This window comes from Alosa sapidissima, chromosome 16 (assembly GCF_018492685.1).
Source record: "Alosa sapidissima isolate fAloSap1 chromosome 16, fAloSap1.pri, whole genome shotgun sequence".
In the NCBI taxonomy this organism is placed as follows: Eukaryota; Metazoa; Chordata; class Actinopteri; order Clupeiformes; family Clupeidae; genus Alosa; species Alosa sapidissima.
This window is the reverse complement of record NC_055972.1, coordinates 73,357-93,089: the sequence shown is the minus strand read 5'-3', so window position 1 is coordinate 93,089 and position 19,733 is coordinate 73,357. Positions and strand designations below refer to the sequence as shown.

General features: G+C 40.3%; 1 protein-coding gene across 1 annotated transcript; it reads right to left on the bottom strand.

Moving 5' to 3' along the window:
• Positions 1-10,141: 10,141 nt before the first annotated feature.
• On the bottom strand, positions 10,142-19,405 carry LOC121684951 (dual specificity protein phosphatase 13-like). The gene is made up of 5 exons (XM_042065116.1): positions 19,352-19,405; positions 14,185-14,359; positions 13,113-13,241; positions 11,571-11,788; positions 10,142-10,435 (listed from the first exon to the last, which is right to left on the bottom strand). The coding sequence occupies exons 3-5, from the start codon at positions 13,238-13,240 to the stop codon at positions 10,206-10,208; spliced, it is 576 nt and encodes a 191-aa protein (XP_041921050.1). The 5' UTR covers position 13,241; positions 14,185-14,359; positions 19,352-19,405; the 3' UTR covers positions 10,142-10,205.
• Positions 19,406-19,733: the final 328 nt, after the last annotated feature.

Sequence of the window (19,733 nt, the reverse complement as noted above, 5' to 3'; positions counted from 1 at the left end):
CCCAGCTTCCGTCTCCTCTGTGTGTGTGTGTGTGTGAGAGAGAGAGAACAGACATACTTTGTGACTGGCAGAGAATGAATGAATGAATGGGCTGGGGAGGGGGGGTAATAAGAGGGCTGTACAGAAGTCTAAAAACTCAATCCATAAACTCTATCAAAGGGCACAGTAAGTAACACCCCATAATAAACACAATCATAAATCATAAAACACAATAATGAAACGAAAAGGGGAAAAAATAAAATAAATTACATATATAATATGTACATGTACATCCATAACGATGTAGCCTACATATAGGAGTAGAACCAGACGCTGGCAAAAGCTATAACTAGTTGTATGCAAGATTAAATAGGTATGTTTTGAGTTGAAGTTTTTAAAATATTAACTGATTCTGCCTCCCTAATGTTTCTTGGTAGTTTATTCCACAGTTTGGGTGCATAGTTTTTGGAATACTCGGTAGGCCCGCTGAGGATGACGTAAGATTTCGCGGGGGGACGTAGAATGACAGGGACTCTGTAGGTAGGGAGGTGCTATGCCATTCAGTGCTTTAAAAACAAGTAAAATAACTTTGAAATGAATTCTAAAAGACACTGGGATCCAGTGGAGTGTGGCAAGCACAGGTGATGTGCTCTATTCTTTTTGTTTTCGTTAAAAATCTGGCCGCAGAATTTTGGATAAGTTGCAGTTTTAAGTTGCAGTTTTGCAGCCTACTGGTGATACAGGCATGTATCAGTTTCTCGGCGTCAGATTTGGATACACAGGGTCGTACTTTGGCGATATTTCTGTCTTAAGTGAAAGAACGCTGTTTTCGTTACCTTGCTGATATGTAAGTTAAAACTGAAGTTGGAGTCTATAATCACACCCAAACTTGATACCTCACCCTTGACGTGATACCCACGATTCTTGAGACACTCGAACAGAGCATCCCTTCTGGTTTTAGGGCCTATCAAAAGTATCTGTTTGTTTTGTCCTCGTTTAATTAAAAAAAATATCAGATATCAGATAGACAGGTCAGGGAACTCAGGGCGTGTGAGTCATTCTGATCGATGGACATGTACTGTGTGTCATCGGCATAACTGTCAAAGTTGATGTTATTCGAATTATGCCACCGAGTGACGTGAGCCCATGTGGACGGGATGCGTCTCCAGCACTGCACCGCATGCAACTGTGTGTGGGAGCCGTTACTTTCCCTCCAAGTGCACTCAGCAACTCTACAGGACCTTTTGAGTTCCCTGATGGTTTTATTCATCCATGGTGAAATTTTGCTCTTCAAATTCTTTTTTATTTTAATTTGTGCTACAGTGTCTAATGTGTGTTTCAAGTTTTTGTTCAATGCGTCAATCATTTCGAGGAACGAGATCTTGCTTGGCAGAGAATAGCCTAACTGAAATGCCTAAGTTTAGGATGGCCTATTAATGTCAAAAGGACAATAAAGTTAACTGAACTGAACTGGTATCTGCAACAGGTGCGGTATCTGCAGTAGGTGCGGCAGAGCAACAGGTGCGACTCAGCTTGGCACGAATCTCACACTTTGCTTATCAACGAATTACGAAGGACGAATTCTAACAATCGAGCGAAACAACAAAAAAAAATAACACTTTCAGGTGAACTTAATTCAAGAGTAGGTAGCGGGGCCACTGTATCAACAGTTTCTCTCCTAATCTTCTTAATCATGTTTTCTAGGTCAGACATATTACCTTGATAACTAGCGCTAAATCTAGCATTTCTGCGTTTTCGCCTTGTACACTGCAAAAACTGCTTATCTAATAAAATCTAACCAAGATTATTAATCTTATATTGAGATTCGATCACTAAGACCAGCCAATTCACTAGCTACTCCACTGGCAAACAGTAAAGAAAATTCATTACATGCAATTCCACTAATTCCATTTTTAACTTGCTATATTGCCCTTGTGGTTTGCAATACACAGGCTGCACAAGGAGACAGTTAAGAGTCCGACTCAATGAACACCGCAGTGCTATTAACAGGCAGGACCCTAAATCGCCAGTTGCGCGTCATTTCGCAGAAGCTAACCACTTCGTGTCAGAGCTTAAATTTCTACACTGCAAAAAATGAAATCTAACCAAGTGTTAATAATCTTATATTAAGATCAAAAAATCTATTTGGTATTGTTTTTAGCATGAAAAGACTTACCTAGCGCTCTCTCAAAAGATCATTTTGACTTAATTTAAGAACACTTTAACTTATTTTAAGGAGTCTTATCAAGACAAATTTACTCAACGCACTGGCAGACAAATTTGCTTGTTTTTAGGACAAATTTGCTTGTTTTCAGGATGAGATGTCTTAATTTAAGAGAAGTTTGACTTATTTTAAGTCAAATGATTTATCGAGAAAGCGCTAGGTTAGTGTCTTTATACTAAAAATACCAACTATTTTTTTAGTTTTTTTTTTATCTTGATATAAGATTAATAACACTTGGTTAGATTTTGTTAGATAAGCAGTTTTTGCAGTGTAGGAATAGATAGAGTCTCTTCTACCCATAGGAGGAGCTGTACAGGACAGATGCTCCTTCAGTGTGAAGCGCGCTGGATCTACTACCTCAAAACGTTACATCCACATGGGTTAAATGATGACTTTGATTTGACTTGCTTCCTTTGAGCTGGTTTATCTGAGAATGTTCAATCTGCTGATTTATATATCCGAATATCCATCTATTTTTTAATATTCACTTGCTTATTGTTAATCTTGTTTCCTTATGTTTTTCTTGTTTTTCTATTTTTCATGTGATTTTTTATTTTATTTTATTCATTAACTTGACTACTGTCTATTACTATGTCTACTGTACCAATGAGCCTGAGGGCCTTCTTATCTCGTGATTCTCTGAGTCTACACTTCAACCTACCTAGCTAGGGGTCAGGTTGATTGATTAACCCTAACCCTAACCCTACCTAGCTAGGGGTCAGGTTGATTGATTAACCCTAACCCTAACCCTACCTAGCTAGGGGTCAGGTTGATTGACAGAGCTGCCACCAAGTAGACGCAGACTATAAATAGGCGTCATGTCGTGTATGGTTTGCACTGATGAAGGTCTGAGGACCGAAACGTTTGTACATCACCTCACTTGGTAGCACATTGGTTGATGGATTAAACACTTTGTTTATTTATTTATTTTTCAACAGCAAACAATGGTGTGCGAGTTTTTCCTTGATTGACTCTTATATTGAGATAAAATAAACTAGTTTGTATTGTTTTCAGTATAAAGAGACTTACCTAGTGCTTTCTCGTGAAATCATTTGACTTAATTTAAGAAAAGTTTGACTTATTTTAAGACGTCTTATCCTGAAAACAAGCGAATTTTTCTGCCAGTGTGTTTAGCAAATTTGTCCTAAAAACAAGCAAATTTGTCTGCCAGTGCGTTAAGCAAATTTGTCCTAAAAACAAGTAAATTTGTCTTGATAAGACTCCTTAAAATAAGTCAGTCTTCTTAAATTAAGTCAAAATGATCTTTCGAGAGAGTGCTAGGTAAGTCTTTTCACACTAAAAACAATACCAAATAGATTTTTTGATCTTATTTTAAAGGAGAATTCCGGTGTGATATTGACCTAAAGTGTATTGAAACATGATACCAAGTGTGAACGTATGTCTCATAGCCCATCTCGGCTTGTCCTCTGCACTCCAAAATCTGGCGCTAGTCTGTGCTTCGGCATCGGGCTAGCCATGCAAATAAATCACTGTTTTACACCCATTTACGAGGCTCAATGTATCTCCACACTTCATTGGTAGACTTCCGAGGGCCCTGACATTTAAAACGAGACATTGAGAACTTGAAAAAGCACTGGTAGTTTACTTACAAGACGATTTATACAGACAGTATCTTCACGAAGTTTAGCGTTTGCAGCCATCTTGAATTTAGTCACGATAAGTCAAGCAATGAGTAAGAATGAACAGGTATGATAAGGGATCAGATTCCAAAAATAATTCAGTGGAAATGCGTGGATTCCAGTTGCTGCTACTGGAAGAAACTGGAATCCATGCATTTCCACTGAATTATTTTTGGAATCTGACTCTGAGCGCAGGATCCAAAATCCTCAGATCACAACAAAGTGAGAGCAGTGGTGAGTGTGTGTGTGTGTGTGTGTGGGGATAGCAGGGTGAGGGTGGTGTGTGTGTGTGTGTGTGGGGATAGCAGGGTGAGGGTGGTGAGTGTGTGTGTGTGTGTGAGGGTGGTGTGTGTGTGAGGGTGGTGTGTTTTTGTGTGTGTGTGGGTGGTGTGTGTGTGTGGGGATAGCAGGGTGAGGGTGGTGTGTGTGTGAGGGTGGTGTGTGTGTGTGAGGGTGGTGTGTGTGTGCGGGGATAGCAGGGTGAGGGTGGCGAGCAGAGCCGGACAGTAACAGAGTACATTTACTTGAGTACAGTACTTGAGTACAATTTTACTTTACTCAAGTATCATTTTTGGGGAGTACTCATGACTTTACTCAAGTACATTTGAGAGGCAAATATTTTACTCTTTACTCCACTACATTTCTATCCATAACCATGAGTACCCGTTACTCCACTACATTTCTATCCATAACCGTGAGTACCCGTTACTTCTTCTAAAAAAAAAAGGAAAAAAGAAAAATCTCGGAAACCCTCAATTTGTCGTTTCCCTCTCAAACGTGATTGGATTGTGCAGGCGCCACTGATTGGGACTGCCTATCAGCAATCACCTTCAGCTTTCCGCCAAAGTCAACTCCATGGTCAGATTTAGATAAGAGACGAAACCATGGATGAAACAATGGATGAAGACGCAGCAGGTCCATCCTGGGAATGTGCCAACCTGTGGCCCCAGCTCGCCAGACTATTTAAATTTTCTGAACAAGTTAATGATAGTTTTCGCTTCAAGTGTTTCAATTACAAAATAGTATTTTGTATTTTAAATACATGTATTAGAAATACTGCCCATCCCTGGCAACATGGTAAAAAGATGAAAATGACTTGATTTTACTTCCAATTAATTTTACATTCTCCAAGGTATTAACATTTTTCATAACTCTATGTAGGCCGTTTCTGTACATAAATGTAAGCACTGTGGCAGTAGTAATGCAATATTTATATAATATGTACGCTACTCTTGTACTCTTGATACTCAAGTACTTTTAAAAACAAGTACTTCAGTACTTTTACTTTACGTAAGACATCTGACTGTTGTACTTTTACTTGTACTTGAGTAAAATTTAGCAAAGGGTATCTGTACTTTTACTCAAGTAATGAAGCTGTGTACTCTGTCTGCCTCTGGTGGCGAGTCTAAGAAACAGTCTAAACACACACACACAGTCTAAACATTCTTGTCCATTGGGGGCCAGGGAAGGTCAGACAGCTGTCAGATTGAGATGAACTGTAGCTGCTGTTATGATTGGCTACCTACAGTGCATCAGAATGGTAAACCAGACCCATTTAGGCTAAATAAATATACACTATCAGAATGGTAAACCAGACCCTTTTAGGCTAAATACATACAAGCTTTATCAGAATGGTAAACCAGACCCATTTAGGCTAAATAAATATACACTATCAGAATGGTAAACCAGACCCTTTTAGGCTAAATACATACAAGCTTTATCAGAATGGTAAACCAGACCCTTTAAGGCTAAATAAATATCAATGCATCAGAATGGTAAACCAGACCCATTTAGGCTAAATAAATATCAATGCATCAGAATGGTAAACCAGACCCATTTAGGCTAAATAAATACCAGCTTTATTTGTATGAAGTAGGCTAGGGGCCTGTACTACGAAGCGGGGTTACTGGCTTATCTGGGGAACTTCGAGAGTAACTTGATCACGTGTGGCGTAACTTCCCGATTAACCCGTACTACGAAAGGTGGATAGGTTTTAACCGAGGTATGCTGCCATGGCAATTTACGCTGCATCTCAAACCTGCTCCGACCAGGTTATGTTCTTGGTTAACCCGAGCTTTCTGTTAACCACACCCTTTATAAGTACCACCCCTCCACTAACAATTTCTCCCGAGACATGTCGGCGTACCTGGATGATCCATATGACATTGGAGCGCAAATCGTGAGGCACTCTCTTCGCAGGGCGAGGGGTTTTAGAGACCGCCAGAAAATATATATAGCCTACCCGGACGATATTCTCTATGAAGATATAGATTGTCAGCCGAGGGAATTCGTTATCTTTGTCAGATGATCTAGGAAGACGTCTCATAGCAATGCCCGTACGTGGACATTCATGTATTCAATTGGTGATGCAAGAATACTGTATGTCCGAAAATAAATCGGACATAGGCCTACAGTATGCTCAACATCTGAGCAAGAATAGCCTAAAATAAATCGGACATAGCCTACAGTAGGCCTAATAAATAAATATTTTAACAAACTTGTTGAATTGAATGTCATATTAGCCTACTGTACCCTGCACATAAAGGCTACACATTTCCACAGCACCAGAATCCGACCGAATGCCTCCCTCAACCCCCTCCATAATCGGCCTTCCACTATTATTTGCGATGGCCAACTCCTCTGCTACTGTAAAACACTCTGGTGCCTTTCCTCCTACAGTAGGCCTAGTGTTCGAAGACACCTGTTTCTTGTTAGCTGTAAAACAGAGGCCAAGTGAAGGCTATAAGCTAGGCCTACATGTTTTCATAATTAAGAAATATTAATGCAATCTATAACTATATAAACCTACTATTCTGAATAATGTTTTTGTGTATCATTTTCACCTGCTGCCATGTGCGTTTGGCAATGGTGTTGCATCTGAAATGTTCACAGGATTAGGCACACTAAATTAGTCAATGGCGGCTACTTAAACATTCAATTATCCTTATTACTGTAATCTATATGCCCACTTCTGAATTGGGTTGCATCTGTAGGCCTTTGTATGAGCTCAAAATAGGCTATTTAATTATTTCAACTCATTTCAGACATTCCGCAAGCTACTAATCCTCCGTAACACATATTTGAAGAACATGTGGGAATAAAACTTTACTTTTAGGCATTTAGGCTACCCGATCTGCAATACGTTGCCAACAGCCTTGCTTTGCTCACTGCCGACGTATTTGATTTTTGTCGTAGAGTGGGTTTTAATTCCTCATAACTTGTCATAATAATTGTGCATTCCTCATCTGTAAAATAAGGTGATCGCGTCATCATTGAAAGTGGTGACTTGCGCTGCAACCCGCCCCTTTTATGTGAACGCGCACAAACTCCAATTAGGTTAACCCCGGCTCAACAAATCAACTTCATAATCAGTGTCGTAGTACCGATTAACACCACTTAAGATAACCAGGTTTTGTCAACCCTGGTTTAACAAAGTAACCCTGGGTAGGTTAAGCTCCCTTCGTAGTACAGGCCCTAGGTGGGGAGCTCCTTACTGTAAAGGGAAACAACGGTGACGTTTGATTTGCTGCTTACCCTGCTGAAAAAAACAGCTAGAAACCAGCTTATGCTGGTAGCTGGTTTTAGCTGGTCTTTGCTGGTTTTCTTCCAGCTCTTGCTGGTCTTTGTTGGTGTAGCTGGTTGGGCCACTAGCTGGATATGCTGGCGTGACCATCTGAGGAAGCTGGTCATGTTGGTTTGACCAGCCGGGGATACTGCTGGTGCAAGATGGTCATGCTGGTGACCAGCCTGTCAAGTTTGACATAGTTGGTGTAAGATGGTCATGCTGGCATGGCCAGTTAAACCAGCAGTGTAGACCAGCAACACCAGCTAAAATAGATAGATACTTTATTGATCCCCAAGGGGAAATTCAAGACCAAAAAAAATGACCAGCTTGAGGTGATAAGACCAAAACAACAGCTGAATTACCATCGTAAGCTGGATAAACCAGCTGAAGGTATGTTTTTGCAAGAGTTTTGCTGGTCTAGCAGGTCAGCCATCATAGGGTGGTCAAACAAGCAGGTTACAGTTTTTGCCCATTGCTTGAACACTATATGCTTAGACCAAAGTAACAAAACTTGAAGCTTTTGTTACTATACCCTGAACACAGTGTCATACCTTAAACACAGTGTAACCTTAAACAAAAGCGCTGCTTTGCACTTTAGTTGCAATTCTGCAACACACTTGCACCTTTCTGCAACACACTTGCTCCTGCACATTACACACTATTTCATACATAAGACACTTCGTTCATAATTGAAATCTCATGGGTACCATTGGGACAACACATCTATTCAAAATACAAAACACACTGAGTGATTGAAAACACTTAAACACACGTGAAAATACTTACAAAACTGTACACCAATCAGCCAGCTACAAATAGGCCTCAGTTGAGCCATTTTGAGAACATTGCAAGCATGGAGGCAGGGAGAGCAGGAGGTAGAGGAAGAGGAAATCATGGCCTTACAATGAGGGAAGCTGGACAGAGTCCATAACATCTAAGCCTGTTTTACAGTAGTATATTTTTGGTGTTATTTTTGCGTTACTGCATTTACTGTACTGTTCTGTAAAGCAGCGGTTCCCAAACTTTCTTTCCCGCATACCACCACATCCTGACTCGGCTCACGTACCCCGTACATCTGACACATAAAAACACAACACGTTCTATTGACGCATTCCAGGCATCATGTTCACAGTAATTAGCCGCCCTACATGATAACAAATAACAACACTAAAATCAACACTAAAAAAACAGTTTGGAGAACAACATTATGAAACACAAAGAACAAAGAGAACATAGGCTTAAGATTTAAAAAAAAAAAAAATGTTTACAGTAACACCTTTCCAATATTGCCCTTTTCATCTTGCTTTCATCTAACCCTAGTGGAAGCTTGGGTACGTACCAGCAAAGATCCTTGATTACTAGCAAGATAGAGCAACGTAATTCGTTACTATGGGAGCAAAACGGGACAGTTCCGGTCTGCATAAGTGGGAGTGTCACATTACGTCACTAAATAAACTTTCTCTCTTAATAAGCAATAAGAACAGATAAACATAACTGTGTTCACAGTATTATTGTCTATAATCATGTATACCAATGAATCATTCTTTAGGACATGATATGAATAATTTAATTAGTCATGTGAACCGAGCTAGCTAGCTAGCTAACGCTAGCTTAAAATGCTATACAAGTGGATGGGAGTAGCTATGGCAATACAGCTATGCACTAACAAGTGACTAGTAGTTGAAGGACTTCGCTTAAACGTAATATACTGTTGCAAATTCACTTGAGTATAAACTATCCACTTTAACTAATGTCAGTAATGTTATTCAGCTAGTTGTCATTTCAAAGAAATTACACTTCTCCGTTTAAAATGTTACCTTAGCTAAGAGGCTAGCTAGCATGCTAACAACCGGACAGTAACTGGCAGCAGCATGGTCTGATATTAAGTTATTTTATTACAAATCCAAACGCTAAAAAATTACACTTTTAGGCTTGAATGATCCCAAACACTTACAGATTATGACAACATTTTCCAAAAAAACCCTCAACAAATCCAGAAAGACATAATGACCAATTTATTGGTAAAATTCCACAAGTCTCCATTGACATTAGTGCAGCGAGGGTTTACGCTGGTCTGCATAAAGGGGGATTTTCCCCCCTCCCCCTTGCAATAATCGAACGCGGAAATTGTCGAACGTTTGCGCCTCTCGCTCCGCTTTAACCCTCTCTGGTACCAGTTTGGGAATCCAGTTCCCCCTGCTGTAGAGTACAGTACAGTGATGTACAGTATTGAGTTGATGTCAGTTTGGGAGTCCCTGCTGTAAAGTACAGTACTGTGATGTACAGTATTGAGTTGATGTCATTTGTAACCTTTCAGTACTTTCATTTTTGTTTTTTATCAAAACCTTTGTTGGAAAAAAACATAACAAAAACTTTAAGTGTTACATTGAGCTTCTTAGAATGCTAACTGATAAACTGAATAATAAAAAAAAATAGGTTTTGATAGCAGAGTTTCAATTGGACATAGATGTGAATGGTTTATTTCCCAGTGTTGTGTCTTGTGTGCTTGTGTGTAAAGTTTTGAGACAATAAGCCGAAGTTTGGCAAAAAGTGTTCAAGCAATGAGCAAAAACTGTAACAAGCTGGTCAACCAGCAAACCACCTAAAGCTGGTCAGGCTGGGTTTTTTCAGCAGGGTATAGTATTACGTGTAGACTTTTATCTAGTTTTATCGCACAAACCCAATCCTGAATGGGAGCTGCTTACAGAATTGAGACTGCATTTGAAACGGTCCTGCTTGTGTCTAGTAGTGGCTAAACATATTTATTTCAACTTCAGTCCAAATTGACTGGGCAGTTTCAGCGGAGCGTCTGGGGCTGGAGGGCCTTGCTTGCATTGCGCTGGCGCTGCAGGCTGGTGTCCAGGTGGCGTAGCTGGTGGAGGAAGCCGGGGTTGGGGCAGATGTCTCGGTGCTGTCGCACGGTCCGAGCCGCCTCTCGCAGGGTCAGATCCTCACAGATCATCAGAAATGCCAACACCAGCGTGGACGAACGACTCACACCCATCAGGCAGTGCACAAACACTTTCCCTAACACACACACACACACATGCATACACATTCATACATATACACACACACTCACAAGCATACACACATACATATACACACACATATACAGAAACAGATACAATACACCGTAACACTTTACTTGACGGGTGAGTTCATAACACATTCATAGCAGCTGTCTTAAACTGCACATAAAACATTCATGACTGTTTCATGAGACATGACTCAACATTCACACCAAACCTTTCATGAATGTAGAAGACAGAACGACAACAACTTGTCAAAATAAAAGTCCAACAATCGCAAAGCAGCATTGCTGTTTTTGTTCCAAACCTCTTACCTGATCACGTCACATCTGAGTCAATGGGCTACTCCAGTGCCAAAAAGACAGAACATGGTCAAGCAAATCATTTTTGTTTCATAAAAATGTATTTGTTTTATGATGTAACCATTGCAGATGATTTCTCATCTTTTGCTACTGGGAATGTCCAACCGTTCCAGGTTACACAAATACGGGTTAGCTGAATGTAGGCTAGTTTACCTCCCAGTGTTAAACTCAGTGATTATGAATACTTCACAACTTGTATAGTAAAGTGACATTCGATGTACACTTCATAAGATATTCATGAAATATTTACAAAGGCTGGAAAGATTAAATTAATGGTATCCAGGTTACACAAATACGGGTCAGCTGAATCTAGGCTAGTTTACAAAAACGGCAATGCTGCTTTGCGATTGTTGGACTTTTATTTTGACAAGTTGTCGTCGTTCGGTCTTCTACATTCATGAAAGGTTTGGTATGAATGTTGAGTCATGTCTCATAAAACAGTCATGAATGCTTTATGTGCAGTTTAAGACAGCTGCTATGAATGTGTTATGAACTGACCCGTCAAGTAAAGTGTTACCCAATACACAAACAAACTTGTATGACCATATTTATATATATATTTTTATATTATGACTGTGTGAGTGTGTGTGCGCATGTGTGTGCTTGTGTGTATCTGTGTCTGTGTGTATGTGTCTGTGTGTGTTTGGGTGTATCTGTGTGTGTGTGTGTGTGTGTGTGTCTCCGTGTGGTGTGTGTGTGTGTCTCTGTGTGTATCTGTGTCTGCGTGTGAGTGTGTGTGTCCGTGTGGTGTGTGTGTGTGTGACTCACCTCCTCTGCCCAGTGCTGCTCTGATGAAGCGAGCGGTTGAGTAGAAGTACGGCGCTATGATGAAATCCATCGAGTCATCTGCCTCCACCCCATAATAGTCGATGTTCATATCTCTATAGAAACGGGGTCCAGTGTTGACGTGTGGGGGCCCGCTGGCTGCATTGACGATGTGTGTGATGCCCATGTGGTACAGCAGCGGTTTGTCTCGAGCTGCCACCCTGACACACACACACACACACACACAAATACACACAGTGCACACACACGCACACACACACGTACACACACACAAGTACACACACACACACACAGTGCACACACACACACGTATACACACAAAGACACGTACACACAGTGCACACACACACACACACAAGTACACACAGTGCACACACACAAGTACACACAGTGCACACACACGTACACACAGTGCACACACACACACACACACAAGTACACACAGTGCGCACACACACACACATATGTACACACAGTGCACACTCATACACACACACACACGTTTCAGTGTGTTGAGGAAGTTAATTCAGTTTGTGTAAGTGAGTTCAGTGTGTAGTGGACGTTAATTCAGTGTGTAGTGTAAGCGACTTCAGTGTGTGTGCAAGTGAGTTCAGTGTGTAGTGCATGTGATGTTTCAGTGTGTTGAGCAAGAAATTTCAATGTGTTGTGGAAGTGAATTCAGTGTGTAGGCTAGAGTAAGGAGCTTCAGTGTGTGTAAGTATTTTCAGTGTAGTGCAAACTGTCTCAGTGTGTAGTGCAAGCAGTTTCAGTGTGTGCTGCAAGTAAATCCAGTGTGTTGAGCAAGTGATTTCAGTGTGAGTGCAAGCAGATTCAGTGTGTAATGCAGGAAATTCAGTGTGTTCCAGTGTGGTACTAGTGCCCAGTGCGTATGTGTCAGTATTTCAGTGTGCAGTGCAAGTACGTTCAGTGTGTGGTGCCACTATCCCAATGTTATTGCACTGTACGGCCTCCCATATCAGTGTGTAGTGCCACTATCCCAATGTTATTGCACTGTACGGCCTCCCATATCAGTGTGTGGTGCCACTATTCCAATGTTATTGCACTGTACGGCCTCACATAGCTTCCTGCTGGAAGATTCAACCAATGCACACAAATGACATAATTTGTGGTCATCAGAAAAGTGGCACTTAATTGGCTTGTTTTTGAAAATGGTTCCAGAATTGAGCAGTGAGCGAAATTTTAACCCTCTAGATTCAGACCCCCTGTTTGTTTCCCCCAGTCCCACTTGGTACCCCGTAGCCTGGCCGGGTCCCCCTGGTTAGTTCCCCTACACAGCTAGTTCCCCTAGCCTGGCCGGTTCCCCCTACACACTTAGTTCCTCTAGCCTGGTTGGTTCCCCTACACAGCTAGTTCCTCTATCCTGGCCAGTTCCCCCTACAGAGCTAGTTCCCCTAGTCTGGTTGGTTCCCCTACACAGCTAGTTCCCCTAGCCTGGTTAGTTCCCCTAGCCTGGTTAGTTCCCCTACACAGCTAGTTCCTCTAGCCTGGTTGGTATGCACTCACTCGTTGCCAATGTAGAGGTTGGGCCACACCTGGTTGACGTGTCCTGTAGGGATGCGGTTGGCCAACAGGAAGTCTTGTAGCTCAGAGACAGAGGGGGTCTCATAGCCTTGTCCCCATTCCACAGCCATCCTGAACACACACACACACACACACACACACACACATTAAAAACAAATTCAGGTGGTCATAGCCTCTCTCACACACACAAACACACACATTGAAACACACACACACACACAAACACACACATAGTCACATGCATAGTCACACACACACACACACACGTATTGAAACACACATAGTCACATTCACTGTGGAGAGAACTATGAACAGACACACACACGTCTGTAGAGGTTTCTCTCCCGTATTTCAAGGTGAGAGAGGACTAACAAAATCTTCTGAATTTACTTTCTTGCCCATGTAAACAACCGGCAGATTGTGTTTACTGTGTAAGAGAACATGTACAGTAGATGAGAGAGTGTGTGTGTCTACTGTATGGTGTGAGTGTGTGTGAGAGAGTGGAAACATCTAGAAGTGTGTGTGTGTGTGTGTGTGTGTGTTTGTGGTTGCTGTGTATGAGAGAGCAGAATACCTAGAAGAGTCATGAGAGAAACATTGCATCTAGAAAAGCAAGACATACATACATACAGGCAGGCAGGCAGGCAGGCAGCAAGACATACATACATACATACATACATACATACAGGCAGCAAGACATACATACATACATACAGGCAGCAAGACATACATACATACATACATACATAAATACAGGCAGGCAGCAAGACATACATACATACATACATACATACATACATACATACATACATACATACATACATACATACAGGCAGGCAGCAAGACATACATACATACATACATACATACATACATACATACATACATACATACAGGCAGACACAATGTTTTGGACAGACGGACACAAGCAGGGTTGAGCGGAACACTTACCCTGCACTGGACAAGGCAGAGCAGCTACTGTATATAATGAAGGAAGGAAAGTAAAGGGGGATGAGAGAAGTGGCGAGGAAGGTGGAGAGGGAGGAACACTTACCCTGCACTGGACAGTTAAGTATCTCCTGTTCCCCCCAGTTAAGTATCTCCTGTTTTCCCCAGTTAAGTATCTCCTGTTTCCCCAGTTGAGTATCTCCTGTTTTCTCATGTCCTTCAGCAGGGAGTCTGTCTGCTACAAGTGGTACACACTCTCTCATGCCTCTAGAGACTTGTTCCTTTTTTAAATGGGAGATAATTATAAACCTCAGCTCAGAGCAGGCATCAACACTTAATTTAGTCTGTGTGTGTGTGAGTGAGTGTGCATATGTGTGTGTGTCTAGTTATATTTTGAACTGTGAACTAAGTTCACAGTTCCAAAAATGAACTAGTTCATAGTCCTTTTTTCCATATGTTGCTGTGAGCTATTATTTTTCAACATTATTGCCACAGCCCATATAGAACCACAGACAATTATTGTATAGCAATTATTTTATCAGTTTTAACACTGAAACTATACTGAGTACACAGTTAATGGGATTTGGGTCGAGGATCTGTCTTGACTGTCTTGATTTTTTTATTCAATGTACATACAGTACCCTCCAGACTTATTGGCACCTTGGGTAAAGTTGACTAAAAACAGGTATAACAAATAATCTTTTGAAGATTCATTGTACTCTCACAATGAAAACAATGAGAAAAAATCCACCCTTGAAGGGAAGAAAATTTATTCTGAGAAAAATGAAAATCTCGTAAAGAAATAGATATTTTTCACGAAAACATGTTGCTCACAATTATTGGCACCCCTAGAAAAACTTATATACAGAACCTAACACAAGCATTTTCCTATCTAATTTCAACTTGTATGAAGGTATGAAAATAAAGTGACACAGAGGCTAAATCCTCTAGTCATTTTTCAACATCAGAAAGACAAGAGAATACACTAAATTTAAATAAAAAGAAAGTGTGTATAGTATATATACTCTCTTGATCCCGTGAGGGAAATTTGGTCTCTGCATTTATCCCAATCCCATAATTAGCGAAACACACTCCGCACACGGTGAACACACAGTGAGGTGAAGCACACACTAAATGTGTTGACATTTGTAAGTCAGGGAATGTCTATACAAACTAGGTACTTTGTTGAAAATGCCTATATTTACAGTTTAAACAATGATTAAATGGTTTTAATCAACTGGAAATGTAACAAACATGCTTGGACAAAGACCCAAGGTTATCTTGCCCCCACGTACAGTATGGAGGATGGTAATATAGTACAGTATGGAGGTAATATAGTACAGTATGGAAGATGGTAATATAGTACAGTACGGAGGTAATATAGTACAGTATGGAGGTAATATAGTACAGTATGGAGAATGGTAATATAGTACAGTATGGAGGATGGTAATATAGTACAGTATGGAGGATGGTAATAGAGAACAGAATGGAGGATGGTAATATAGTACAGTATGGAGGTAGGTAATATAGTACAGTATGGAGGATGGTAATATAGTACAGTATGGAGGATGGTAATATAGTACAGTATGGAGGTAATATTGGCAAAAAATTCAATAACAACCACGATTGGAGAGCTACAGACAAACGTGTCATCTTGGGGTCACCAAGTCATCACCAAGTCCCCCAAAAATCTTCAAAAGTGACCTCATTGCTAATAGATTATTTAGAGGGCATGCTAGATAACAGCCTGTCCAGTCTTTTAATTACCAATGTAAACGGCAGGAGTTACTAAATGGTACAGTGGCTTTGTCTGGAAGTGTGGTCTATTGGCTAGAAACACGTTAGGTGTGTTTGGCATATATAGAAGAATAACTATACTGAAAAGAATCCCATACCTAATGAGAATTATGGTGGAGGCACTGTGCTATTGTGGGGCTGTTTTTATTCCTAAAGGCCTTGGGAATCTAATTAAGGTGCATGGTATCCTGAACAACAAGACCTGAACATTTTCAAAGGAAATCTGTCTATTAATATCTCTGACAAGACACTAAAAGTTGGTCATGATTGGATCATTCATCAGGTCAATGAACCAAAACAATCGTCCAGATCAAAACAAATATGGTTTACTGAACACAACATCAAGCTTCGGCCATTGCCATCTCAGTCCCCTGATCTAAACTCCATAGAACAATAGTGGGGTGAGTCAAAGCGGAGAATGCACAAGTGTGCACCTAGGACCTGGACGATCTGGGGAGATTTTGTAAAGACGAACGGTCTTTAATCTCTTGCTTCGTATTCTCTAACTTTATGGGGTGTCATAGGTGAATATTACAAGCTGTTTTATTAGCAAAGGGAGGCTTAAGAGGGTATTATAACAAGGGGTGTCAATAATTGTGAGCAACGTGTTTTTGTTAAAAATATTTATTTCTTTATGAGATTTTACTTTTTCTCAAAAACGATTCGCTTCCCTTCAAGGTTGGATTTTTCCTTTTTTTTCATTGTAAGATTACAATAAATCACCAACAGATTATTTTTTATACCCATTTTTACTTTAACTTAAGTAGAGGTGCCAATAATTCTGGACGGTACTGTAATGTAAATGCTAGCCGGTAGCTTCTGTTCAATGTGCCATTTCAGGTTTGCTGTGGATGTGACTGAAGTGCAGATTTTCTTTTTGAAAGCTGGCAGGCAAAGTTTGCACAGAAATGTAAGATTTTTCCCATCCTCACCGACCTTGTCATAAAACTCATTTACATGATAATCGACGCCTCCTGGCTACTTTGTTGCCTACATGCTGCTGTCGCCTCAGTGCTGTTTTTTGTTTTGATGACGCATGCGGCGGTGCGACACTGGTGGCTGGTGTTGCCAGATTGGGTGTTTTTTCCGCTACATCAGTGTTTCTCAAAGTGTATTCCGTGTGGTCCGCAAAGCTTTCCCAAGTGGTCCGCGAGCAGACGTGGTAAAATATAATATAGATGAGTTGTTTGCAATATCGAACCAACTTGTATGTGAATCCAAAGGGGCAGCCGTGGCCTACTGAGACTGGCATTATTGTTAACAAGGAACAAGTGTGTAAATTCTTTAGAAGAGTGAAGGAAAGAAAGAGTCCTGAGCCACTGTTGGGATAGGGGTTAGAGAGCAGTGTTTCCCAATCATTAAGAACTGCGCTGAGCCACTGTTGGGATAGGGGGCTCATTAAGAACTGCGCTGAGCCACTGTTGGGATAGGGGGCTCATTAAGAACTGCGCTGAGCCACTGTCTGATATTTTTTCCTTTATTAAGTGTGCTTGCAAAGCAGCACACTTATTGTTCTTCTTAAAGTTTTATTAAGTGTGCTTGCTGCAAAGCAGCACACTTATTGTTCTTCTTAAGTTTTAGTATTATTTTTCCTGTCTCCCTAATTTTTTGTCAGCTCTAGCGCCTAGGCCCTTTGAGACAGAGACACGGTTCCAACTTTAAAACGTCCAGTCAGTACCGGTGTAAGTTGGTCGCGAAGATGACGTCAGGTGGGCGTGTCGTTAGTCCACCATATTGGATTGAACAGAATGCGAAACTAAATTTCAAAGGTCACAAATTTGGTCCGAACGCCACGAAACTTGACGTACATTATCCTTGGACTAAGCCTCACAAAAGTTACCGGAAGGATTTTTGATTTTTGAAAGCGTTTGCTCCATCACAGCCAAACGAAATCGGCGGCGAAGCTCCGAAACAGGAAGTCGTCCATATCTCAGGAACACTGTCGCATATCGATACCAAATTTTGTGTTTGAACTCGGGACTCATAAGCTAAAAAAAAAAAGACCACCCACCCGTATTTGGTAACTATCACCTTCCACATTTGCAGTTGTTCTGGTACATCTATCACAATGCCTTTCAAGTATGCACAATGTCTCTGAGCAGCCACAATGTCTCCGGGCAACCTTGCCCAATCATGAAATCCTTGCTCTGCCATGGGATAGTATGGACTTACGAACTGAAATAGCAAGGAGAACAGTAGCTATATATAGCTTACATGATAGAATTGTTTTCACATTGACGGTATTCAAATTAAATTTTTCATTATTGTTAAATATCATGATGGGAGAGTATTATTAAAAATGTTACAAGTATGCAAATGCATATGTTTACGGGCATTTAGGTTTTACTGTGTTGTTTTGTTATAAAGACATGCAAGGCATTCTGGGCCGTAATGAACAATGGTCGGCAGCACTCCATAAGCTATGTATTAATATGAATAGGTGTTTCTGTAAACCTAGGGACAATAAACAGCTATCTCTGTTACAAAAACGAGCTGGTAATCGCTCATTGAAGAGGGAACTATGATAAAAAGATTGTTTTCCTAAAAGCATGGAGTTGACGAAAGAATAGGAAATGTCACGTTAATGTTAAGTAGCCTACATATTCTGAACGCTAGGTGGCAACGTTGTATTACATTTCACTAAATGCTAAACTAAAGTGTGAGCTTAACAAGTAAGGAATGTGCAAATATTATGTAATTTATCATGGGAAATTATTGGAAATGTTAATGTATTTAGACAGAAGGTAGCACTGTTGTATTACATTTCACAGAACTGCTAAGTCAGTGTATAGACTGCATTCGTTTGTACTAGTGGCAGTGGGATGTAACTCTAGTAGGCCTACACTTATATCATATAAAGTTACACAAAGCCATACAGCGTTATCCATGTTGTTGCGATTGTATGCTAGAGTAAGCTAATAGTGAAACTGATAACGTTTTCCGTTTAATTACAATATGAGAACATACGACGGTAGGCTGTAAAAATCTGCGTTTCTATAGAGGTGATGACAACCATTTTGACAGCAGCAATCCAATTATCGCGGTAATGTTTTCTTTTTGGAAAAGACCTGTGTGCATAGATGTAGCCAATCGTTGCATACAGCGATATTGTTCTTCATGTCGTTATCGTTATAGTTTATGTGTGAACGTCGTCATTCATATTAACGAGAACGATATCTATTTAGTTATCGTTCTTGGTGTGAATAGGCCTTTAGAAATGCTATATAGACCCTTTCAAGAGAGTTCCATTATCAGCATCATAGTTGGCCCCACAAGACTTCCTTTTTAACATTCCATATGTTATCTTAATGCAGAGGAAGTAGATTGGGAACCAAATAGAATGTTCAAGCATTGTTGTTTTTATTGTTGAAAGGGTCTATATCCGTAATGACTGACGTCACAGAGCAGATCCCAAATTTATCATGTATAGGCCTACTGTAATTCTAGATTGTACAATTATTTTACATTGTTTTTACCTGGTACTCCACAGCATTTTGTACCCCGTAGTTCCCACCAAAAAAGTGAAGATTCTGCAATAGTAATGATGAATCAACAAGTCAGATACTTGCTAATTTCTCAAACCCTTATTTTTCATTGACATAGTTCACAAGTATTTTAAAAACTTTTTCCAGTATATGTAAATGCCATGCAAGTACAATTACACTTTGACATAAGAATCTCTCTGATTGAAATGGTTGAACTTTATTAAGATAATGTTTCAGTAATCTGGTTCCAGGACCTCAGCTACAGACCAATTATGTATCAAAGAAAGAAGAGCAAAATAAAAAAGAAACGATGACACAATTCTGTTCTGGAATGTTAATATCAATAAAATTCGAAATGTAAGAGTGTACAATT